This window comes from Musca domestica, unplaced genomic scaffold (genome assembly GCF_030504385.1).
Source record: "Musca domestica strain aabys unplaced genomic scaffold, Musca_domestica.polishedcontigs.V.1.1 27, whole genome shotgun sequence".
Lineage (NCBI taxonomy): Eukaryota > Metazoa > Arthropoda > Insecta > Diptera > Muscidae > Musca > Musca domestica.
This window is the reverse complement of record NW_026712286.1, coordinates 8,684,689-8,710,874: the sequence shown is the minus strand read 5'-3', so window position 1 is coordinate 8,710,874 and position 26,186 is coordinate 8,684,689. Positions and strand designations below refer to the sequence as shown.

Below are 26,186 nucleotides of genomic sequence, written 5' to 3'. Positions count from 1 at the left end.
TGTTAAATATTCGATATTTAGCCATTTAATATGACAGTAATCATTCCTTACAGAAAATATTTAACATGATTGTGATTATTCCTGAGGTTTCTTTGTATAAGCATACCAAAATTTCCCCGAATTTGGCTCTGAAATCTTCAAAACTCGTTTTATTTGTTTCATATTCGACAAGGGGTATTATGTTTTTATAAAGAAATTATCTTAACACAATTTATTAAGCTGGATCCACGCATTCATGTTGCTTTCTTGTTGAGGAACACCCCAAAGTTAAATTGATATTTTCATTCCTATTAGGTGGGGGTCCAGCCTCCTTGAATTTCTAGGTCTTAACAAATAAAACACATTTTTTAAATTTTTTTTCGTATTTTTTTTAAATTTTTTTCTCTTTATTTTTGTGATTTTCTAGTTTATTTTCTTTTTTTAATATTTAAAATATAAATCCAAAACAAATTATGAAATTAAATTTTTCAAGAGCATTCCTTTTTTTTGATAAAAATATCACTGAATGCTACGCACTGTAGATCGATTTTCTTTAAATATATATATTTTCTTTAGAATTTAAAAGCATAATCCTTAAATAACTAACATTTTCTTACATTACAGACAAAGCCAAACTAAAAAAAAATCGAAAAAAAAAAATAAAAATTAAAAAATAAATAAATCATGTAATGCGAAGAGAAATTCTAATAATATACACTCTTAGAAGCTAAATGAGAATGACCAAAGAGAAGAGAATATGAGAGGAAGGAGAAGAGAAGCGGTGAACACCATATCACACCCATAACAGAAATGAGGAGAATAACCAGGAAATTTCAAAATCTATAAAATATGGAGAGTTGAGAGTCTTTCCCTATGGGTCAAGAGAGAAGAGAGAGTGATCATTTTATGGGGGGACATTTTGTTTACTGTTATATTTTCTTTGTCCGATGAGCAGCATTCAAATTTCTCTTTTTTTTATTTTGGTACTCTTTAGTAACAAAACTCTCTTTCTCTCTTATTTTATGATATTTTAATGATTTCAAGCAAAAATGAAGAGTAAATGGAATTAAATGAACGATTTTCGGATAAATAAATAAAAAAATAAATAGATATCACATTAATAAAAAAAATATACCAGAAATCTGGCTTCCAAGGGCCTCTCTAAATTTATAATATTTTCAAAAATGTCTAAATTTTTCCAAAAGGCCCTCTTTACACCATGCAAACAATGAAATTAGTAAGAAAAGCAAGAAAATTATTTAAAAAAGTGGGGGCGGGGGAGAAATTGTTAATAAAGAAAATTTTTGAAATATTTTTTTTAAGCACTTCACAGCAAAACCAAAGCCTTGGGAGAGGAGTAGGGGAGAAAGTTAAGGATTTGCAATTTAGAAAGATGTATAGCCAATAGCAAAAAAAAAAAAAATAGAAATTCACTTACGAATTTTTTTTGTAAATCAAATTTTTTTAATATGTGGAGGGTGGAGGATTTTCTTGTAGAAGAGTAGCAGTCGTTTCGTGAGCTTAAAATAATTGATTGATTGATTGTTTTTCTTAAATTCGTGGTGGAACTAAAGCTTTATAGAATTCGTACAGCTTAAAGAGATATTTAGTAAGCGAATATTTAGCCGATTCAATAATGTCGTATGAGTCAATGTAGTCGAGGAAGAAAACTGTGAAAGGAAAAGAAAAAGAGAAAATTGCGGGATATGAAAGATGCAGTTTGTTTTTTCTTAAAAAAAATAAAGCTTTGCAATAATTAAATGAAAATAATAATAATAATAATAATAATAATAATAATAATAATAATAATAATAATAATAATATAATACATAAAATAAAATTGCTTAAAAGGCATTATTAAAATGTTGGGGTTGTGGGGGTATGGTAAAATGAGAAAATAAATTAAAAATTTTAAAATATAAAAAAATTATCCTAATAAATAAATACATTTTTTAGAATAAATTAGTAAATTTAAAAAAGTATTAAAATTGCTATTTAATGGAAAAAGCAACATTTTTAAGTTATTTCAATTCGAATACCCTCCACCTACAAAAAACTCGGATGGAAAAAAAATTAAAAAAAATACTTTGAAATTTATTTGACCAATTTTGGTATTTTGAAAAATAGAAGACCCTAAATTTTGATATTTATACAGATGGTCCTTCAAAAAAATTTTTTTGGCATCCTAAGATGACTCTGAGATTTTTAAGAAGCATGCCAATTAAGCATTTTAGGGCTTTATACATGGGTTCCCAAAAATATATTTTTTTTTTCAGGATCTTTTACCAATTTTTATTTCGCATGTGAAAGGATGTAAAACGTGAGTTCCATCAAAGAATTTTGAGCTCCCTAAAGAGCTTTAAAAACGTGGTTCCATTAAGAGTACCATCCACCTTTGGGTAAAAAAAATATTTTTATATACAATTTGAAACAATTCGCGAGTGAATTGAATTATCAAATACCAAATATCGGTAGGTATCACTATATGTGCGCTATAGGAAAAAGTAGACCGAATTATTCAATGTTCTGCCACCGGAGCTGGGAACCCTTTATGAGCTACAAATACCAATTTCTAGACAAATCCGTGGAAAATTGTGGCGAAAATCATCAAAATATCGAATATTGGGAGCTACCCTTATATGGGACCTATACAAAAACATGGACCTTTACATACAATGTTTCGCCACCGAAGCTAGAACCCATTATGACCTACAAATTCCAATTTTTAGACAAATCCATGGAAAATTTGTGCCGAAAATCATCGAAATACCGAATATTGGGAGCTACCCTTATATGGGACCTATACAAAAACATGGACCTTTACATACAATGTTTCGCCACTGAAGCTAGAACCCATTATGACCTACAAATTCCAACTTTTAGATAAATCCATGGAAAATTTGTGGCAAAAATCATCGAAATACCGAATATTGGGAGGTATCGTTATATGGGAGCTATACAAAAACGTGGACCTATACATACAATGTTTCGCCACCGAAGCTAGAACCCATTATGACCTACAAATTCCAATTTTTAGACAAATCCATGGAAAATTTGTGGCAAAAATCATCAAAATACCGAATATCGGGAGGTACCATTATATAGCGACTATATCGAAACGTCGACCGATATATCTCATTTTCAGTACCAACCATCCTGGACACAATACAAATTGTTTTGCCAAATTTTGAAGCTCCTCGTCAAATAATGTGCGCTGTTGTATCGTGATATCCACATACAGACAGACATACGGACATCGTTAAATCCACTTAGAAATTTATGCTGATTATAAATATCTATACTTGATGAGGTCTACGACGAATATTTAGGGATGTTACAAACGGAATGTTAATGTACCCTTCTTTTCAAGGTGGAGGCAATAAAAATCCTACTGGAGGAACTGGCTTCCTTTAGGGAAGGACTTTTAAGTATTCTAGAGGGACCTTAAAAAGTGGCTTGATTAAGAGAATTATATAACTTTTGCAAAGTCTTCAAAGCGTGGGTTTCTTCACGAAGACTCTAAAAGGCCTTTAAAAAGCAGATTTTTATTTTAACTTTTCTTTGAAGTTGTGGTCTTTTGAAGTTGTTTTAAAACATAGAATTTTTTAAAACTTGTAGGTCTTCAAAACAAAGCCTCCCTTAATGATATTTAGACCATCCGAAGGGGTTGTAAAATCTGATTTTTTAGGGAATTTTGGGCTTTCTGAATGGGTTTTAACTTTCGGCCCTTTTGAAGCGGATCTTAAAGGTAGGCTACTTTAAGGACAATTTGGCCTTCTAAAGCTTGATTTTTTCAAAGATTTTTAGGCCTTCTTTAAGGAGATTTAGGCCATCCAAGGAGGATTTAAAGTCTGTATAGATTTATGGACTCTTTGGCCATCTGAAGGCGTTTTAAAACAAGGCTTCCTTTAAGGGCTTTTAGGGACCATAAAAAGTGAATTTTCCTAGTGACTTTAAGCCTTTCTGATGGAATTTTACAACCTATTTTTCTTTATAGAATGTTAGGGATTTAAATCGAGGTTTCGGTTATAAAGGGGTAGTTGTAGTTTGTAAAGAATTTTTTTTAATTTTTTGTAGACATTTTAAAATGTCGTTTTCTTCGCAAAAAGCATTCTTTTGAGAAAAGGATGTTTCATAAAGAGCCCATTCAAACGATATTTGTATAATGTTTGGGCTCCTGAATAGTAATTTCATATCTGGACTATTGAGCTACTTAAAAATTGTATTTGTAAGAATATTTTTTTTTTTTAACTTTGGGAACTTTTTAAGAACTAATATTTCCAACAATTTGTTGGGGCTATCTAAAGAGTCTCCCAACATATAGAAGTGTTCTTCAAATTTTCTTTTTTGCATGGAGGGTATTTCAAGCAGATAATAAATTAATTAATGAATAATTAATAATCAAATTAAGTACATATAAAATTAATTACAAATGAATACCATATTAAAGCAAAATACAGATAATAGGGTCTGGTTCTACATGACGATTCGCCATGGAATTCAAAAGAAAAACACCAATTCTATGGGCATTTTTTTTTTTAAATTAAAACTAGTAAAATAGAATCAGTCGGTTTTACCGATAGATAAATACCCCCAGCCTTGAATTGTGATTATTCCAACTGCTAACCCTTTATGGGGGAAGGTTTCGAAGCAGTTGGACAATATTGACCAATTCGTATTTGACCTAAAACTGACAAAAATATTACAACGTGCAGATTTGAACAATATCTACTACTTCCTATACTTCATATTAGATGTGTGCAACTGTTTGGAAAATGTGGAAATATGCGTGGGCTAACAGATATAGCGGACCGAAGTATTCCATTTTCAAAATTTATCTAATACCAATAAAAATATTGGCATGTGAAAAATTTGAAGGCAATCGAATATTAATTTCCAATTTTATGTGAAATCATAAATTTTGATAAAATACATATTCATATCCGATTTCTGGTTAAAAGAAGTATTTATATATAGCAAGTTGTAAAGATTTGCAGAATTGACAGTCTTGGAAATTGTGACCCTTTGTGGATGAAGCATCAAAAGGGGTTCGCAGTTATATATACCCTTCAGAACAGATCTTGTATTAGCAAAAATGTTTGCATGTAAAAAATTTGAAGAGAGTTGAATGCTTATTTCGTTTCGATCCTTTTTGAGCATTTTGTTTTTCAAAATCTTGAACCCTATGTGGGGAAGGTACCAGAAGAAATGGTCCCATCTCTTCCATCTTTATAACAGATCTTGTGTTGATAAAAATATTGAGATGTTCAAAGTTTGAATGGAATCGGATTTTTCGGATAATTTCGTGTTTTATGAGCTTCATGAATATTCAAAATTTTGATCCTTTGTGGGGGAGGTACAAGAAGAAGTGGACCGATATATTCCAACTTCACACCAGACCTTGGGTTAATAAAAATATCTTGATGCGTGTAATTTGCAAACAATCGTACACTTACATCACGCTTCATACGAGCTATAATATTCAAAATGTTTACCCTTTGTGGGGAAGGTACTTGATGGAGTAGGCCGGTCTTATCCATTTTCGCACCTGACATAGCACTGATGCAAATATTAGTATTCGCAAAGTTGGAGCATAATCGGATTATTCTTTATCTTTCTTTGCAATAAATTATTTTCTTTGAAAATTTGGCCATTTTGTGTGTGAGGTACCAGAAGGAGTGGACCGATATTGCCCATCTCCGAACTCGATCTAAGTTTGACAATAATATTACGATGTACCAAGTTTGAATCACATCGGATACTCCCTTAGAGAGTTATCGTGCGAACCAGCCAGACAGACAGCAAGGCGGACATCGCAAGATCAACTCCAAATGTCATGAAAGGGATTTGGTCCAAAGAGACCTATCAAATGATATATATATACCCCCTCTAGTCATATGGCTAAGGGTAATATCAGATATTTGAAAAAAAAACGTACAAATCGTCATCGTCACACAGAAACAGGCCAAATATTTACATAAATTGAGCATAAAATTAGCAATAAAAAATAGATTAATAATAAATACAATTGTTATGGTTTTTTACACATAATGAATAAATGTCAATTATTTGTTGTGGTTAATAATTAATTGGCTTAATTCTTCTTAGAATAAAAAAAAAGAAAATTGTTAATGTTTTAGAATTTAAGAAAACTTGGAGTTTAAAGAGCCGGCTAATGAATGAATGCTGTTGAGCGGGATATTAGAATTAGAAGTGGTGACATAGGCATATATGTTTTGTTTTTGTTTTCGGTTTTCGTATTTTTTTTGTTATTGTAATACTATAACATTTGATGCTGCGGATTTGATGATTTGATTTCTAATCGTTAGTTATCGTTTGTTGTTGTTTTTTTTTTTTTGTATATGTATATGGTAAGTCTGGTTAATTTATGTATATATATATGTATATAATGTAATAATAACTGATGTATATAGAGAATTTGTTTTTGTATTTTTGTATCCTGTTTTGTTATGGTATTTTGTTAGTAAGTTAAGGAACGTCTAGTCTTCATTTATGTTTATTTCTTTCTTTCTTTTTTTGTGTGTATGTATGTGTGTTTACTTGTCTATTACGATTTGTTATTATTTAAATAATATTGTTTGTTTTTTTGTTATTTAGTTGTTGTTGGTAAGGAATACTTGAAGTTTCTAGGTTAAGTTGTTGCTGTTGTTGTTGTGGTATCATAAGTTTCTATTTCTATTTTTTTGAGAGTTAGTTTTATGGCTGATTATCGTTATGATTGTTGGATTGTTGATGTTGCAGATTTGATGAATACGAGGTGGTGGTGGTGGAGGATGACGTCGACCCCGACGTGGACATGGACGTGGACGAGGGCATTGATCTTTGGCCATTGTTAGAAGAAATTGAAGAGGAGACATGATTTGCTGGCGGTGTTCTGGGTGGTGGTGTCAAGGGCGGACGTTGTGAGTGATAGCGCTGTGGCTGCGGCGGCTGCAGTTGCAAACCATCATCATCGTCACTCGAGTCCACAATGTTGCGCAAAGTCAATGCATGGAAATCGTTAAGGGTCTGTTCAAATAAATCTATTGTTGGCTGATCGGCTGTGGCAATAATCCTTTGTGTCGCCCCCAGCAGATCTTCGGCAGCGCCCAGCAATTCCCTGCTGCCACGCTCTCGAGGCAGTGCCGTTGGCGACGCAGTGCTGAGACTACCACCTCGTGATTGCGGATTGTTTACACTGCTGCTACTGCTAGTTGTCATTAAGGCTAAGTCATTTAAATTAAGCTCACCCGTAGTTGGATTAAAACTGTTGTTGGCTGTGGATTGATGTTGTTGCTGCTGCTGCTGCAAATAACTGGAAGATGGTGTCGAATTGGAACGTGTCAGCTCGTCGGCATGTGCCAGTGTCGAACCTATAATATCACTAGCTATCCGTAAGGCAGCATCGGTAGCAGCTGCCGTGGATACCAATTCACTGGGATTAATAACATAGCCACCGAGACCATAGGTTAGGCGTAGCGGTCCCTGTGTATTGTTGGGATCCATACTGTGGGCACCCATTAAAGCGTTTTCATGGAGATCCAGATCATCGTTGTGGTATCTGGAAAATAGAAGGGAAGGCAAAATTAGTTGAGGATAATAAAGCGAAAACCCTAGAGTCTTTGGATGGCCATTAAAGACTCAGATTTTGACTACAGCACAGAAGATGAGCCCAGGTGTCGTCTACGATGACGTCGGATGTCATCTATTGAGTAGTATATGACCAAAGATGGCATCTACTGGGCATTAGATGACCTCAAGCCATATCTACTGAGCAGTTGCGGCACCTACTGAGTAGTAGATGACCTTAAGCAGCACCTACTGAGCAGTAGATGACCTTAAGCAGCACCTACTGAGCAGTAGATGACTTCAAGCGGCATCTACTAAGCAGTAGAAGACCTCAAGCAGCATCTTCTAAGCCGTACATGACCTCAAGCAGCATCTACTGAGCAGTAGATGACCTCAAGCAGCACCTACTGAGCAGTAGATGACCTCAAGCAGCATCTACTTAGCAGTAGAAGACCTCAAGCGACACCAACTAAGCAGTAGATAACTCCAGGCGACATCTACTGAGCAGTAGATGTCCTGAAGCGGCACCTACTGAGAAGTAGATGACCTCAAGCGGTACCTACTGAGCAGTAGATGACCTCAAGGATCATCTTATAAGCTGTGAATGACCTCAAGCATCATCTTCTGAGCAGTAGATGACCTTAAGCAGTAGATCTATTAAGCAGTAGATAGCTTCAGGCAATATGTACTGAGTAGTAGATGACCACAAGCAGCATCTACTGAGCAGAAGATGACCTCAAGCGGAACCTACTGAGCAGTAGATGACCACAAGCAGCATCTACTGAGCAGTAGATGACCTCCAGCGGTACTTACTGAGCTGAAGATGACCTCAAGCGGTACCTACTGAGCAGTAGATGACCTCAAGCAGCATCTACTGAGCAGTAGATGACCTCAAGCAGCATCTACTGAGCAGTAGATGACCTCAGGCGATATCTACTGAGCAGTAGTTGACTTCAAATGTCATATACTGAGAAGTAGATGGCCTCAGGCGTTACATACTGAGCAGTAGATGACCTCAGGCGACATCTCCTGAGCAGTATCTGACCTTTGGTGTCATCTACGGAGAAGCAGATAGCTCCAGTTGTCATTTACGGAGAAGTATATGACCTCAGGTATACTGAGAAGTAGATGACGGTTTCGTAGACATGCTCTGGCTTGACTTTCGCTCCCTTCTTCATTTCAAATATTCCACTTCTGAGATTTATTTTTCAAACAAAATGTTCAAAATTTTCATTTTCTATATCTCAACTTACCGACTCTGGCGATAGACCTGCTGGGCAAAATTAGAATCTGTTGTTACCGTATTACCCTCAATGCGTAGACCAGCTACACCTTTTTTGGGTATTGTGGCCAAATCACGTTTGACACGACGGCAACGGGCCGGTTCATTTTGTCGCTGCTGGATCATGGCATCAAAGTCGACAATGTAAACATAGCCAGCCACCAGAATGGTACAGGAACGTTCTCCCTTTTTAAATGCCTCCTCGAGATCCTGGCTAGTGCGGTCATCATATTGCCACCAACCTAAGATAATCGCAAAAAAAGAAAAGAAACAATGCAAGAAAATGGAAAACGATAGTTGTGAGAATAGATAGATATACTTGGGAAATGTTAGGGGATGGTATTGAAACAAATTATTTTTGAAGAGTAATGTAATAATTTATTGAATAAAAAGTTTTGTATGGCAAGTACGCATAATGGCCAATGAGTATTTAAATACTGTTCGGAATTTTTTACAGATTTTCTTTTCTTTAGAAATACTTTAGAATTTGGAAAAGATTTTTTGTTAATGACTTTCAATGCTTAAAATGGTGTATTTAAACGATAATCATAAGGCCTACGCCTATAACGCTGTCTTCTTGGCAAGAGATTTGAAATTCCCGCCACTCCTTTGGCAGGCAAACCTTTGGCACGACATATTTTCCGCCGGCGCGAGGGCATATCTTGTGGATATTGTACCATATTGACAAAATCCAAAATATACATGTTGCCACATATCTGAATCTTGTATGTATAGTTATTGTAGTCAATTAATGTGGCGGGAGATTGACTTGCCAAAAGGCTATCTTCATAGTCTTCATCGTCATCATCATCATCATCGTCGTTGCCATAATTGTCGCAGTCATTTTCAAAATCTTCTTGTTCTTCGTCATTATTTAGCCCTCGCTGTTGTTGTTGTTGATTTGTTTCTTGTTTTGTCATGGCCTGTTTGTTTTCATCCTTTTCTTCTTCTTTTTTCACAGGCATTTCTTCGGGCCTGGGTTGTTGCAACAATTGAAAGACTTCTTCAATTTCTATTGCGCTACGTTTGTCGTATGCCCACCAGCCACCTGCAGAAGGAGTAGTAGGAGGAAGGTGGGCATTAGAACGAAAACAAAAAAGGAAAAAACAAAAGAAATGGAAACGAAAGAAAAGAAAAATGTGTTGCAGAAAACAACAACAACGACTACAAGCTAAGGAAAACAACAACAAGTAGAAACTAGCTTTCTCGGAGACTTTGAGAGAGTGTGTGTGTGTGAGGGTATTGGGAAATAATTGAGGCAAGACTTACCATTGCGTCCTTCATAGAACCACTGATAGCCATCATCGGTGGCTTTGGTACTGCATATATCTTCAATGCCATTGACAAGTTGTGGATGGTCCAGAAATTCTGGTGGTATCTCTCGCCGACACATGGCACAACGGCGATTTTTGTACGCAACACCCTGGAAAGGAGGAAAAAACGGATGATGTTATAACGAATTAACAGGGAAAAGCCCATAGAAACAAAGAATAGAGACTCAAAGAGGGAGAATGCTTGTTATCCAAGGTTAGCTGCTTTGGAACAGTTTCATCTGAGAAAAAATAAAAGCAACATTTCTGTGGTTTTCTGGGATAAAGTAGACGATTTCTGAGGTCATCTACAGCGTTGTAGATGATGTATAAAGCCATCTACTCTAGAGTAGATTATATCCAAGGCCAATTTTTGTAGAGTAGATGTCACATGAGGATACATACTGATATCTGAGGCCATTTACTACAATCTGAGGTCATCTACAATGTAGTAGATAACATCAGAGTTCATCTACAATGTAGTAGATTTTTTTTTTTTTTTTTAATTAAATTTTTACAAAAGAGTAGTTGATATATTTGAGTCATCTACTGTAAAGTTAATTGGATTCGGGGCCATCTGCTGAAAGCTAGATGACGTTTGAAATCATCCACTGTAAGGTAGATGGCGTTTGAAGTCATCTACTGTAAGGTAGATAGCATTTGAGGTCATCTACTGTAAGGCAGAGAGCATCTGAGGCCACCTACTGCAAAGTACATGGCATCTAAGGTCATTTACCATTAAGTTGATGACATTTGAGATCATCTACTGTAGAGTAGATGCCATCTGTGGCCATATACTGTACAGTAGATGTCATTCGCGGTCATCTACTGTAGAGTAGATGCCATCTGTGGCCATATACTGTAGAGTAGATGCCATCTGCGGTCATCAACTGCAGAGTAGATATCATCTGTGGTCATCTATTGTAGAGTAGATGCCATCTGTGGTAGAGTAGATGCCACCCGTGGCTATCCACTGTAGAGTAGATGCCATCTGTGGCCATATACTGTAGAGTAGATGCCATCTAAGACCATCTACTGTAGAGTAGGTGCCATCTGTGGCCATCTACTGTAGAGTAGATGCCATCTGTGGCCATCTACTGTAGGGTAGATGCCATCTGTGGCCGTCTGCTGTAGAGTAGATGCCATCTGTGGTCACCTACTGTAGAGTAGATGCCATCTGGGGTCATCTACTATAGAGCAGATGCCATTTGTGGTCATCTACGGTAGAGTAGATGCCATCTACTGTAGAGTAGATGTCATCTGTGGCCTATCTACCGTAGAGTAGATGCCAGCTGTGGCCATCTACTGTAAAGTAGATGTTATCCATGGCCATCTACTGTAGAATAGATTCCATCTGTGGCCATCTACTGTAGAGTAGATGCCGTCTGTGGCTATCTACTGTAGAGTAGATGCCATCTATGGCCATCTACGGTAGAGAAGATGCCACCTGTTGCCCTCTACTGTAGAGTAGATGCCTTCTGTGGCCATCTATTGTAGAGTAGATGTCATCCAAGGCCATCTACAGTTGAGTATATGCCAACTGTGGGCATCTACTGTAGAGTAGATGACATCTACGACCATCAACTCTGGAGTAGATAACATCTGTGGTCACTTACTCTAGAGTAAATGGAATTTGACATCATCAACTGTTAAATAGATGCGATCTGGGATCATTTTACATCATCTCTTGTAGAGTCAATGATATCTAAGGCTATCTCACAAAAAATCACGATCATGTCTAGGTTGATCCCTAGAAAATCCATGATTGTATCTCTCTTTGTCCTTAGAAAAAAATTCCTAAAAATTCGAAATTATAGCTCTCCTTGATCGTTGCAATTCGTTGCTATTTTAATGACCATCCATTAAACATTTCAATGTCTTCTGGTTATTCTTCTTCTTCTTGTTCACGTTTGTCTACTTCAAAATATCCATGTAAATCAGAATCAATTAAGTCATCATAAATATGCAAGTGATGAATGAAACGAACTAGTTGTCACTTAAAAAAATGCTATAAATACATTAAAGCTTGCAGAATTGGATGAATATTTCTTCTGATTATTGACAATTAAAATGCACAATGCATATTGGCCATTTACGATATGTACTTGAGGTTTACATTGTGCAGCTTGGCGCAGTATTTAATGACAAGCACATGAACTTCCTATAAAACCAAAAAGGGTGGGGTGGTGGGAAAATAAATTCAAGTAATTGAAAAAAAAAAAACATTTTTTTTTCAAACACATGTTGCCAAGGGCCTAGGAGTTATTAGGGAGATAGGCGGACACATGTTGGAATGATGTTCACGTGCCGGTTTTATGTTCATTTCCTCTTCAACTATTCTTGGAGTATGTGTGTTTGTGTTTTTATTTAGAAATCCATGTTTAGAATTCCCTGCTCAAACCGCCAGAAAACCATAAAAGATTTGTCTTCTGGTTGTTTTACAAAGACTCACAACAATTGAAGGTCACTGGGTAGATTCTTCAGTCGCCATAAACGCTTCAAACTAAATTGTATTTGAGAAAGGCACGTCAGCCCGAAAGAGTGTGCTGTCGTCTGTTTAGTTTTCCGCATACAATTTGAGCTATGATTTTATTTTTTTGGACATATTGGGAAGCCAATCACCCATCGAAATAAGCAACAACACATCAATAAAGCTAGGCAAACAAATAATCATCCCAAGTAAATAACAAAAAAAAAATTGATAATGCAAAACACGAACTGTGGCCGCCGAACGCCGCTCGCATTATGGCCATAAAAGAAAACAAAACAAAGAAACAAAATTAATAGCCAAGCAACAATAACAACAACAAAAATTAATATGAAATAATTAAACATAAGAAAAGAACAAACAAAAATGGGAAACACTCACTTTGACACACAAGAAACAGAATATATGACCACAAGGTAAACGAGCCGGATGTATGCAGGTCTGAAGGCAAATAGGACATTCCAATTGATTGGTGGTTGCTGTGTTGCTGTTGGCCCCCATGGCAATGCCAATTGCAGCTGACATTGCTGCCGCTGCATCCGCTGATGATGACGTTAAGCCTGAAGTTGAAGGATTTTCATTTGTCGAAGAGGTGGAGAGGTTGGTGGTGGCATCTGAAATAAAGCAATACGTCACAAAACAACAACAACTCTCTAATGAAAATGCAAACCTGTGGCTTGCTCTTTTAATTTTTCCACTTACCCTTGGAACATGAAGGATTTTCAATTTTAGGTTTTAATAGGGCTATAGCAGTACTACCCCCAGTGCCTGCACTGGTTGTGGGTGCCTCAGTTAAATCCACAACATCGATGTGTGGCTCAATCACAACAACCGATTCATCCAAATCGTCAGTTTGGATATCTTGTTGTTGCTGTTGCTGCTGCTGCTGTTGTTGCTGTTGCAAATGATAGATAATGGATTCCGTTGAAGTTATTGCTTGATTGTTTACAGAGGATTGTGGTGTTAGTGTGGTTGTTGTTGTTGCTGCTGCAACAACTGCTGGCGCTGCAGTTGTCAGTTCCTGAGCATCGTCTTCCAAATTTTCCATATTTATTGTTTGCTATTTCTTGTATTCAATTGCAATTACTATCTCGTTTTCTTTCCTTTCACAAACCGAAAAAAAATTTCACACGTAGTACACAAGCAGAGTCATCGACGAACAAGCAAAACCAATCAAGATTTGCACCAACACTACTCTCTCTCCCACAACTTTGTCGTCATAAACATTTCACAACAAACAACTTATTATGCCACTACTAAATGGTTGGTTTATTAAAATATATTTCACAATTTTTCTTTTGGTATTGTTGTGGTTGTTGTCGCCCGAGAGGGTCTTCAGTTTAAATGGCAATGATTTAATATGATTTGAAGCTGTTTGTTTTTTTCCTTCACAGGTTGAGAGTTCGCTTGTGGGCAACTCACTGTGAAATGAGAACCAAGTACTCACTTGGACATGATAGCCGTCGTAATGCGTTAGTACAGCACAGTAACGTAACGTAAGCGTATTGTGATTTTTGAAGCTGCCGTTTTTAATAAATTTGAATAGAAGTAAGGGATTTTGAGGGTTTTTTTGTGGAATTTCTTGGAAAATACAGTATTTCAGTTCAGTGACAAAACTGGTTAATACTTCCAATGCGCGACCAGCAATGTGCTATCATCGATTTCCAATTTTTTAACAATATATACATATACACACTTTCCATATTATTGCAAATTGTAAAGCAATTTTAACTGAGAGCATTTTGACGAATGCATGCTGCGATCAGATCGCATTAAAATCTCGAATTCTGGAGGAATGCCAAAAACGTAAGCAAAAGTAAATGATAATAGAACTCAAGTGCGGCCTTTAATTTCATAAAGTGATTCATTGAATTGATTAGTTCCTCCTCACTGGGGAAAAATACATCCTCTCAGATTCCGTCAATTCAAATTTTCACTTAAAATCTAAAAAAAAAAGAATGTTGATGACAGAAAAAACTAAACTCTTTAAAATGAAAACGGGAACTCTTCATCACTGCAGAATGGTACATCTTGAGATACCTATCCTTGGAAAGACGTTTTGAATGTTGCAGGGAAAGACTTGCATTTGATTTACTAATCGCTAGAATTGTCATGGAGCCGATAAACTAATATATTAGCTCTCTTAAAAGGTCGTTTTTAAGGAACTAGAGATGATAGTATTGTGGATGATTCTATAATAAGCTAAGCAGTGCGACAAAATTCAAAACATATATATTATGAGGATTTTGAGTCATTCGACCCGCCAGTTATTTTATATTATCTGATTTGTGATATTTACGGCATCCATTTTATTAAGGAAGCTTTGATAAGTGCCTCCTCACGTACGGGACTGAAGAGAAATTTGCGAGACATTAAAAAATGTGTGCTTTTACAAGGAACTTGTTTTTAAATGTCTGTACAATTATTGCTGGCTATTCATTCACTTTGCATGTTCGACGAAAATACAACTCTGTTTACAAAGAGCATCATATGGCTGACAATTATATTATGTTATTTTATCGAATTTTTGATAACTACTCCGCCCATTTTATTAATGAGGCTTAAAATGCCCGCCTCTTGTACGCCTGAAATGTTTTACAAAGAACTTGTTTTTTCCTACCAAGAAAATGTGTGAATGTATTTAAGCACGGGCTATTCATTTACTTTGCATGTTCAGTTTTCTAATAACGACGGCGGCATTTCTGCATTACGACGATATAGATGCGCGGTTCATTTAATCAATGTTTCCAGCTGATTGCGTTTTTCTCATGTCTCATTCGTAAACAACAGAGTTCTCGGGAATTTTGCTTTTTGTTTATTTATTATCGGACATTACTTTTTTGCCTTTATTACTTGTTTATTTGGGGACGTTTTTCATTTACGGTTTCTTTCGTTGGGGACGTCTTTCATTTGAGTTTGGTTTCCTTGGGGACGTCATTCATTTTGGCGCCTTTAAAGGATTTGTAGATTTCATGGGAATTGTGAAATCATTTTTAACGAATGAAGACGAAATATTACAAAAGGAAGGACCAATTACCTATTCTATATGGCAGATCGACGTAAGGATATGTGGCGGCTGTTATACAGCGTGGTAAATCGTGATGAAACCGGCCTGCTGGATATCTTGGTGTTTGTCGATGACATTTTGTGCAAGGAACCAAGTCTGATAAGACATTCCCTCAAGGCCAACACCAATAAGTTCCAGGATGCTTTTATTCTGTGGTTGGTCAATAAGCTATTGCGGTCTTTGAATTTGGAAGAGGCACCCGAGGGGGAGTAAGTAATATTTTATCATTTAGGGCAATATTTTTTAAATGTTTTTTTATCTTTTAGACTCTTTAGTAAAAATCTAAAGATACAACGTAAATTGTTAAACTCCTGCCTGGTAAATCGTGTGGTGCTATTCGAAAAGTTGCTGAAGGCCTATCTGAATGCCATTGATGAGCTATGTGAACAATATGGCAAACTGGATACATCACTGGAGGATGTAATGTTGAGAACAACTGCCTTTTCCACCGACGACCATGAGGCATTGAAGGATATTGATGGCAATTTCAGTTTCCCCATAATTGAAATTAACAGCGATGGGCTGGATGAATTTGTGCAAGCTCTAATGCAAATTGTCCATCATGGCCTGAGTGTGGGTTATGTTAATTTCCCAAAGATATTTCAAAATAATTTGCTGGTAATCTTCAAGGCTTTGAAAGTATGTGATTTCTCCACCAAGCTCATTTGCCTGCAATATGTGGGTAGAGTATTTGAGAGAACATGCTCACTAATGGAAATGCAGGGCATGTATGAATTGTCCTTAAGATCCCTGGCCACAATGTGGAATTATTGTCCCATGTGGTTGGCAAATAATTGCTTGACCCAGGATAATATAGAGGATTTTGTGGAGGAATCTTGTTCGCTACTAAGAATCCTGTATAAATTTATTGTTCAACTGGAGCACAGAGCCTTGATTCAACGCCATTGCTTCCAATTAATGGAGAATCTATATGAAGTCCATCAATGGCAAGGCTTGCAAAGGGCAATGGATTTATCACGCCTCAAGGAGGTGGCTGGAGCTTTGAGCGATTTCATATTTGCGCTGTTTGTGGAAAACCTCAAAACGCCCTCAAAATATGAAACAAAATATTCGAAATTGATTATAAAATATGCTGAAGTATTTCCATTTGTATTGCGTGCCGTCACACCACACTTGACCAGGGCCACAAATCGCGATGAGTTGAATATTTTGTTGAAACATGTGGAAAAGAGTCTGGTGGAGGCTTTTAAAATTAACAAAGAACAACAGAACTTCAAGAGAAACTATGATACGATAAAGGAGTATTTAAGTTTTGTGTACTTATTGGAACACCTTATCCTGTGGAGAGATCAAAAGACAGCAGAAGACTTTAAGGCGACTCAAAAGAAATCCGTTTTCTCAAATCTTTCCACTTTGAATGTGGACTCATTGAAAAATTCGTTGAAAATTTGGCTGACAAATGTAGCAACTACTTCTGCCAAGACCCCAAATCCTGATGAAATTTCCATAGCTGGCTTATTATTGCAATGCTGCAGTTTTCGGGAGCTTTTTTCTGTGAAGCAACAGGAAAAATTAATGGATCTGCTACTGAAACCCCTGCAAAACATAGATGTTTCACTGAAAGAATTACCTGAAGCACTATTACATGCCTGTGAATTGTCTTTGGATATTTTGGGACAACTTAGCCCTGGTCGTTCTTTGGCCAAATCCATAGGCCACACCCTACAACATTTGGGAAAACGTGTCTTTGGGGAGAGAAATGCCAAGCAACATCTCGTTTCAAAATATTCCAAAAACATACAAAACTACGTTCTCAATGAATGGTTGACGGCGGATGTGATAGCCAAAGATTTGGCCAAAAACATACGGGAGGAACAGCATTATCTCACCATGCTAAAGGCCTTTGCTTGCCTGAATGGCAGCAACAACTCTGTGATTGTTTTGAAATATTTAAAAGAATTTGATCAGATAAGTTCCCACAATTATCCTGGACTTTTGGCAACGCAAATTACCTGCCACCAATGTTATTTAAAATCCCAGGAAAATGGAAAACTAAAAGATTTCCACTCTCAAAGTATGGCCGTTCTAAAACACCTGACTCTAAATTCCCCGGGTCAACCAGTGGAAATGCCCCACAAAATGAAAGAATATCTCCTGCAGGAATTTTTCATAAATCCCCAAATGGAGTTTATAACCAATCATTTGGATTTCTGTCGCCAGGCCATTGGTGATAACTTTCTGGGCTCTCTATTTCCCTCGGCCAACAATAAGACCACTCTGCACATGCCCACAGTGACGCCCATACTCAGCAAATGCATTGCCGAAAATCCCGACTTTCTCAAGGAAATTTCAGCCAATATTCTCAGTCACATCATAGAATCACTCAAGCCCCAACAGTCGGCGGACACCCAACTGCATCATCAACAGACTATATTGCAAATCATTACAAGTTGTAGTCAAAGCCAACAATTGTCCGAATTGTGGTTGTATCATTTTTTTAAAATGCATTTTTTCTATCTCATACATCCCGAATCAAAGGTGGTGCCGGAGGCCATCCTTTGTGCCACGGAACTGTGTTCGGTCTATCAAAAACAACCCATACAACTGTGGAATTGGTATAAACGGGATGCCCTCAATTTAATGGTCAAACTAATGATATACGTTTACATTAGTCGTGGCGTGAGAATGACCCGATCCCTAAAATCGGTAGGTAGGCCAAATTATTTTGAAAACGCTTTGAAATAATGAATTCTTCTTTCTTTCACAGTTTACCAAAATGCTTGGTTTTGCCTGTGTCCAGGAGTTCATTTGTAAATATTATCGTCTTTTGGTCACCATGATCTTGCCATACTGTGTCAAGGAGCCCCGCTGCAAGGGTCTCTTGATTAGTATTTCGAAAATAACCCGCAAACCGGTGAATAATCTCTTCATTGTATCCTTTTTGCGAATTTACACTCATATCTATTTGACGGAGGAACCGGAAATTGGCAATCGCTGTATTGAATTGATTGGCAAGTGTACCGGAGCCAGCCTTAGCAAGCTGATGAATACGGATGTGAAGGTGTGTGGGAGAAAAATGCAAAGGATAGAAGTCATAGATAACTTCTCATAGGAGTCAAGGAAGACGTAGTCATAGATGACTTCTCACAGAAGTCATAGATGACTTCTTACAGAGAAGTCATAGATGACTTCTTACAGAGAAGTCATAGATGACTTCTTACAGAGAAGTCATAGATGACTTCTTACAGAGAAGTCATAGATGACTTCTTACAGAGAAGTCATAGATGACTTCTTACAGAGAAGTCATAGATGACTTCTTACAGAGAAGTCATAGATGACTTCTTACAGAGAAGTCATAGATGACTTCTTACAGAGAAGTCATAGATGACTTCTTACAGAGAAGTCATAGATGACTTCTTACAGAGAAGTCATAGATGACTTCTTACAGAGAAGTCATAGATGACTTCTTACAGAGAAGTCATAGATGACTTCTTACAGAGAAGTCATAGATGACTTCTTACAGAGAAGTCATAGATGACTTCTTACAGAGAAGTCATAGATGACTTCTTACAGAGAAGTCATAGATGACTTCCTACAGAGAAGTCATAGATGACTTCTTACAGAGAAGTCATAGATGACTTCTTACAGAGAAGTCATAGATGACTTCTTACAGAGAAGTCATAGATGACTTCTTACAGAGAAGTCATAGATGACTTCTCACAGAAGTCATTGATGACTTCTCACAGAAGTCATAGATGACTTCTCACAGAAGTCATTGATGACTTCTCACAGAAGTCATTGATGACTTCTCACAGAAGTCATTGATGACTTCTCACAGAAGTCATTGATGACTTCTCACAGAAGTCATAGATGACTTCTCAGGGAAGTCATAGATGACTTCTCACAGAAGTCATTGATGACTTCTCACAGAAGTCATTGATGACTTCTCACAGAAGTCATAGATGACTTCTCACAGAAGTCATTGATGACTTCTCAGGGAAGTCATAGATGACTTCTCACAGAAGTCATAGATGACTTCTCACAGAAGTCATAGATGACTTCTCAGGGAAGTCATAGATGACTTCTCAGGGAAGTCATAGATGACTTCTCAGGGAAGTCATAGATGACTTCTCAGGGAAGTCATAGATGACTTCTCAGGGAAGTCATAGATGACTTCTCACAGAAGTCATAGATGACTTCTCACAGAAGTCATAGATGACTTCTCACAGAAGTCATAGATGACTTCTCACAGAAGTCATAGATGACTTCTCACAGAAGTCATAGATGACTTGCCACAGAAGTCATAGATGACTTCTCACAGAAGTCATTGATGACTTCTCATAGAAGTCATTGATTCCGCATTCTTCTAAATTCCATTTAATTTCAGCAAACTGTTTCCGAATTCCTGGTCTATTTCAATCGAAGTCCCACCTTTGTAATGCAGGCTTTCAGCTGCTTGCTGCCAAATGAAGTGGGTGGCGCAACAGCATCATCAAGCAGTAGCAGCACCAGCTTACGATCCTTCAAAAGTGCCACTCATGAATTTTCCAACTTCATTGCCGATCGTTTTCTGGGTGTTATAACCTATTTTCAAACCTGCCTCTCGGAGCCATATTTTGAAAAACCCCTGAAGGAAGAGACACTCTATAGTTTGGGACAAATTATGCGATTGATTGGCCCCAACAATGTCACCCAATTCCGTTTCAAAATTATTGCCATGTTAAGTTTTGTTCTGACCCTAGACGACAAGAACCTGCAAAGTATTTGCCTGAAAATATGGAATATATTTTTGCACACGGTGAATATTGAGGAGCTGGGTCCATCGTTGAGCCGTATTGTGGCTTCATTGCAACCCCTGATCGGTAGCTATGCGGAGGAGATAAATGATATTTATGAATTTCTGATATTGAAAAGTGGTAGTCTGTTGGGCTCACATATTTCGGATTTGTATTTTTTGAAGGATACCAAGGAGGTGAGGGGTGTCATACGACAATCTATGGCAAGGCAAACGGAGTTGCTGAAACTTGAGGGTGGGGAAGATATTGCAGAGAAGCTGAGCTTCCTCTACAATCAAATCTGCAATGAAAATAGCCAGGTGAGAATCTATGGCCTGAATTATTTGGGTAGCTTTATCAACAGATATCGTGGTGAGATCAATCACATGATCTTGGATACCATACCCCTGAATCCTTTGATTGAACGCATTGTGGATGAGGTGATCAAGGGGTGCCGCCATGAAGATCGTAACATCCATTTGGCATCGGCCAAATGTCTGGGCGAATTGGGCGCCATTGATCCAAGTTATATGTCGGCGAATTTTTCGTTTATGGGGAGTACGGAAATCAGCCTGAGCATGCACACCGATGATTTTGCCATTATGGCTTTGACGGAACTCTGTAGGGCTTATCAGTTTCAAAAAGATTCCAAATATGTGGATAACTTCTCCCTGGCCATACAGGAGACATTGGCGGTTTTTGGTATTTCTCCGAGGGAGAGTAAGAAATTAAATGTCTGGGATGCCTTGCCGCTGAGAATGCAACAGATAATGGAACCGCTGTTGTCATCGTGTTATACCGGTTCGCGGAGGGACAAGAAAATATCAGAACATCCTTTGTTCAACAGCAGCCTGTGTCGGTCCTATGAGGAATGGTCCTTTGCCTGGGCCTGTCGTCTGATAGAATGGGTACAAACCGATGATACGAGACGTTTGCTGAATTCCTACAAACCCAGCATGAAGCGGGATAGTAAAATGTTGTCGATATTCTTCCCCTATATCTTGCTACATGTCCTGCAGGAATGTGAGGAGGGTAGAGAGGTGGAGATCTATGAGGAGTTTATGGCGGTGTTTAATTTTTGTAATCGTGATGCCACCCTGTCGGGTAGGGTGGATGTGGGTGGTTTTAAGGAATTTAAATCAAGTAAATATTCAGCGGATAAAGTTTCGGCTGGAGGAGGGGTTGGGACCTCTAATTCAGCTATGCTAAATGCTGGGGCCTCCGAACAATTCGAGGCCCTGGAAACGGTGACCCAAACCTGTACCAAATTGTGTTCCGAACAGCTGGATTTTCTAAAACGCTGGATCCGTGAATGGCTAAAGCAGAATATGATGGGTGGCAAGTTCCGCCAGGAGGATGACAAGTACAAAAACATCGATTCGTTTTTGAAGAAATTCAATAAGGCTGTGATTTCCAAGGCCAATTATAATTCAGGGGAATATGCCCGGGCTTTGCTGTATTTGGAGGAATACATTGAGGAAAAACCGGCGAAGAGGCTGCAAGAACAATTGTCGTATTTGATTGAAATCCATGGCAAGTTAATGGATTCCGATTCGGTGGAGGGGGCGGTCTTTGTCAAGGAAACCGATTTGTCTTTGGAAGAGGAAATTCTGGTAAATCGCCTGGTGGATCGTCCCCAGGAGACCATAAACTGTTATCAGCAGCTGCTGCTGAAGGGTGATGCCCAAATCAATCAGGATCATGTAAGCGGCATAATCCAATGCTATCTACGCACCGATACCCCTGAGACGGCCCTGCTTATCACCGATGGCCTGTGGGAGAAATTGGCCGATCAATACAACGATGACTATTTCAAGGAGTGTAAAACGGAAATCCTTTGGCGTCTGGGACGTTATGATGAGTTACAGGAATTGCTGGAGGACACGGCGGTTAAGAGTAAGACCAGCAACTGGAATATCCAGTGTGCCGAGGCCTTTTTGCTGTTTCGCCAACCCACCATGCCGGGAGAGGATGACCTCTTTGTCGAGCAATTGGATACGCTGCGCTCTCACATTGTGGCCAGCATGCGTTCCTGTTCGGGTGTGACGGGCAATTCCTATACCCATTCCTATGATGAAGCCACCCGGCTGCATTTGCTAAATGAGTTGGAGAAAAACAAGAGATTATTAAATCAATTGCAGAGCAATCTCAAAATGGCCAGCTCCACGGCCGACCTACAAAACCTCAAACAAAATTGCTTGGAAAATTTGCAGGAGTTCTTTGGCAACTGGGATGCCAGGCTGGTAATTTTAGAGCCATCGGCCCGCATTTTGGAGGTAATGTGTTTCCGAAGAAATCTTCTGCTCGAGACCCAAAGGATTCTGCAACAAAATTATCAAAGTTCCGAGGTAAGGGCCCAACAGGACCTGCTCACACCCATCAACGGGGCAATCAATGAACAAATTGTCAAGCTATGGTTGCGTAGCATCCAAATGAATCGGGAATCGGGTTGTTTGCAACAGGCCGAAATATCCATGATGAAGGCGGAACCCTATAAACCGGCCACCTTGTTTCTGGAGAAGGCAAAATTGCTGTGGCAAAAGGGTGATCAAACGAATTGTTTTAAACTTTTGCAGGATAATCTCAATGCCCTGGAGGCCACATGTAATGGTGACATGCGGCGTCTTGAGGCCTCCAAACGTATTATTTATGCCGAGGCGAAATTTTTGCAGGCCACCTTTAATGCCGAGTCCATGAATATCTGTTCCGAACTGAATTTGAAATATTTCAATGAAGCATTGGCCGCCAATCGCACCTCGGAAAAGTGTCTCCTCCACTATGCCCAGTATATTGAGAAAATCTACGATTCCTATAGTCGTGAACAAAAGGAATGCGAGCATGGCTGTAGTCTTCTGCTGGACACCATGTTGACCTATGCCAAGTCCCTGAAATATGGCCACTCCCATGTGTATCAGTCCCTGCCCAGGATTCTGAGTATTTGGCTGGATTTCACCTCTCATTTGGCTTCATTGACTGCCTCGGATCAGCAGACGGCGAGCAATATGAACGCCGCAAAAATGAATAATTTCCAAAGTTTGGCCAGGAAAATGAATGACATGATCCAGAACTGTATCAATGTGCTGCCCATCTCGTTGTTCTACACGGCCTTTTCACAGCTGCTCAGTCGCATTTGCCATCCCTCGCCGGATGTGTTTCGTAATCTCAGTAATATTGTCATCAAGCTCATTGAACATTTCCCTCATCAGTCGCTCTGGATGTTGTTGCCCATAATCAAGTCGTGCCACACAAATCGCATTAAACGCTCCCGGCTCATACTCACCGATGCCAGGTTGAGCAAGGCCAGTTTTCAAAAGCTACTCAACGATTTTAATATTCTCGCGGAACGTCTCATCGAGTTGACCAACAAGGATATTTCCTATGATCGTACCTATCAGTTAAGTGCTCTGGTGCGTCAGCTGCCCCAGCTCTTTGCCGATCCGAAATTCTCAAATATTATGCTGCCATTTGAGAAATATATGCAGGCCTCATTCCCCATAACCTCACAGACTGCAACGGAGAGTTTGAATGTCACATCGGTGACGGTGAATCCCACTCCTGATGCCTCCATGCAAGCGGCAGTGCCCAGTTATCCTTTTCCTGCGGGGGTTTTTATATGTGGTATATCCGAGGAGGTGGTGGTTTTACGATCAGCGGCCAAGCCGAAAAAGATCACCATTGAATGCAGCGATGGCAAGTCGTATAATGTCATGGTTAAGCCCAAGGATGATTTGCGCAAAGATTTCCGACTAATGGAATTTAATGGCCTGGTCAAGCGATATTTGCATCAGGATCCTCAGGTAAGTGTTTTTTCTTTTTTTTTTTTCTAAAAAAATAATTGGTTTATCTAAAAATCTCTCTCTCTTCTGTGGCAGGCTCGCCATCGTCACCTGCGCATACGTACCTATGCTGCGATACCCTTCAACGAGGAATGTGGTCTTGTCGAATGGCTACCCAATTTGAATTCCTTTCGAGGAATTTGCACCACCATATATCGCATGCGTGGCCTGGGTATACCCGATCGTAATATACGCCAGTATGCCGTACCCAAAACGGAATCCATCGAAAAGAAACGGGCCGTTTTCCAAGAACTTTTGGCCCGTAATCCACCAGTTTTCCACGAATGGTTTAGGCAGCAATTCCATTCTCCACACAGCTGGTATCAGGCAAGGAGTTCATATGTCAAGACCACTTCCGTTATGTCAATGGTGGGCTACATTCTAGGGCTGGGCGATCGTCATGGTGAAAATATCCTTTTCGATGAGACAAATGGTGATGCGGTACATGTCGATTTCAATTGTCTCTTCAATCAGGGTGAATCGTTTGCCTACCCTGAATTGGTACCATTTCGTTTGACACACAACATGACCTTTGCCATGGGCCCACTAGGGGTGGAGGGTCTCTTCCGGAAATGTTGTGAAATAACATTACGGCTGCTAAAGGGAGAATCGAAGACATTAATGTCGGTGCTGCGGCCATTTGTCTATGATATTGGTTTCATTGATCGCTTGAAAACGAAGAAAACCAATAGTAATTTGGAGGTAACCGATCCCAAGGCCATAACAGATGTCAAAAGGATTGAAGAACGTTTACAGGGTTATGTGAGTATTGTGATTGGAGTTTTCCTTAATTGGAAAATTTTAAATAATCTTCTCTCTTTTTTTTTAGGTCAAAAGAACCCAAGGTTTCAGTATTCCCTTGTCCACCGAGGGCCATGTTAATTTCCTTATCAATGAAGCCACCGACTTGGATAATTTGGCAGCTATGTACATAGGCTGGGGTTCCTATATTTGAAATGAATTTGTTATAGATTTTATTTTATTTATTGTTATTTTATTTTTGTAAAAGAAATATATTTTAGGTTAGGGTTGTATGGAGGAAGAATTTTTTTAAAACTCTACATCCAACAACAAAAATGATTTTTCTATGAAAATAATGTTAAGTTTTGATGGATTAATGAAATAAAATAACCAATGAATTTTTTAAAGCCACAAGAAAGAAGAGTTTCTGTTTTAGAAAAAAAAATTATCAATTCATTCAACCTAACCTCAATCTTGATATAATTAATTATACCCAGTGGAATAAAATCCTATGGGAAATTTTACTTTTTGAGAGGCAAAGGCTTACCCTCCCCTTCAATTTTTTCCCCTTTGATAGAAAATATCTCCTGTAATTTGTTGTTTTTGTAATAGGTTTTGCTCCAGATTCAAAAAGAATCAGCTACTTTTGCGGGCTGTAGCCAAAGATCTTTATTTTTTATTTTGTCGCAGATAGATGTTGTTGTAGCAGCTCATACTGCTGTGTTCGTTCTGACTCCCCTCGATCGGGTTCAGGCTCTCCTCCCTCCTCCAGTCTCAAAAAGGATGCAACCTGTACCGGGTTGGGTCCACAAGGACACTGGAGTTAGGTGAGTGGGTTTGGCTGGGCAGTGAAATATGTGCAGCGTGTCATGTGGACCTGTGCCCCATAAGCTGGGCAGATGTTCTGCCCATCGCTGTCAAACCGGGTCCAATAGGAATGAAGGCGGCTGCACCATCCGGATCGTAACTGAGCCAAAACTACTTGAGTTTGTGGGGGCAGCTCTCACTCTTCAGCTGTGATGGGAGGGGGGTGGTCTCCTAGTACAGTTTTCACTTCATATCCTTCCATGATTTCTGAGACTGCGTTAGAGGCCCGTTGATCTAGAGGGTCTCTCTCTCTCTCTCTTATACCTCTGTACATCTCTCCCTCTCTCTCTCCAGACAATGAAGGCCTCTCC

At 38.6% G+C, this 26,186-nt stretch overlaps 2 protein-coding genes across 4 annotated transcripts; one reads left to right on the top strand and one right to left on the bottom strand.

Moving 5' to 3' along the window:
* Nucleotides 1–526: 526 nt before the first annotated feature.
* LOC101899350 (E3 ubiquitin-protein ligase rnf146) lies at nucleotides 527–14,063 on the bottom strand. Of its 3 annotated transcripts, XR_002194301.2 has the most exons (7): nucleotides 13,331–14,062; nucleotides 13,010–13,242; nucleotides 10,100–10,253; nucleotides 8,802–9,072; nucleotides 7,230–7,540; nucleotides 1,418–1,649; nucleotides 527–614 (listed from the first exon to the last, which is right to left on the bottom strand). XR_002194301.2 is itself a non-coding variant. In XM_005180592.4 (6 exons), exons 1-6 carry the CDS (start codon nucleotides 13,674–13,676, stop codon nucleotides 1,531–1,533), a joined length of 1,434 nt encoding a protein of 477 aa, XP_005180649.1. In that variant the 5' UTR covers nucleotides 13,677–14,062; the 3' UTR covers nucleotides 527–1,530. The 3 variants fall into 3 exon arrangements, 2 of the variants coding, with proteins under 2 accessions (XP_005180649.1, XP_005180648.1); XM_005180592.4 differs by having other exon boundaries at nucleotides 527–1,649; XM_005180591.4 differs by lacking the exons at nucleotides 527–614; nucleotides 1,418–1,649 and having other exon boundaries at nucleotides 4,948–7,540; nucleotides 13,331–14,063.
* Nucleotides 14,064–15,476: 1,413 nt separating this feature from the next.
* On the top strand, nucleotides 15,477–25,416 carry LOC101892149 (serine/threonine-protein kinase ATR). Its single transcript, XM_011292998.3, has 6 exons — nucleotides 15,477–15,904; nucleotides 15,962–18,362; nucleotides 18,424–18,717; nucleotides 20,044–24,228; nucleotides 24,304–25,029; nucleotides 25,097–25,416. The coding sequence occupies exons 1-6, from the start codon at nucleotides 15,675–15,677 to the stop codon at nucleotides 25,220–25,222; spliced, it is 7,962 nt and encodes a 2,653-aa protein (XP_011291300.1). The 5' UTR covers nucleotides 15,477–15,674; the 3' UTR covers nucleotides 25,223–25,416.
* The last annotated feature ends 770 nt before the right edge of the window (nucleotides 25,417–26,186 follow it).

Bases quoted from the DNA above. Each gene is read 5' to 3' on its own strand.
- LOC101899350 (XM_005180591.4), bottom strand. From the start codon at position 13,676: ATGGAAAATTTGGAAGACGATGCTCAGGAACTGACAACTGCAGCGCCA. The intron at 9,073-10,099 runs GTAAGTCTTGCC...CGATTATCTTAG, and splicing joins GTTCTATGAAGGACGCAATG to GTTGGTGGCAATATGATGAC. The intron at 7,541-8,801 runs GTAAGTTGAGAT...TCTATTTTCCAG, and splicing joins CAGGTCTATCGCCAGAGTCG to ATACCACAACGATGATCTGG.
- LOC101892149 (XM_011292998.3), top strand. From the start codon at position 15,675: ATGGCAGATCGACGTAAGGATATGTGGCGGCTGTTATACAGCGTGGTA. The intron at 18,363-18,423 runs GTAGGTAGGCCA...TTTCTTTCACAG, and splicing joins TGACCCGATCCCTAAAATCG to TTTACCAAAATGCTTGGTTT. The intron at 24,229-24,303 runs GTAAGTGTTTTT...CTTCTGTGGCAG, and splicing joins ATTTGCATCAGGATCCTCAG to GCTCGCCATCGTCACCTGCG.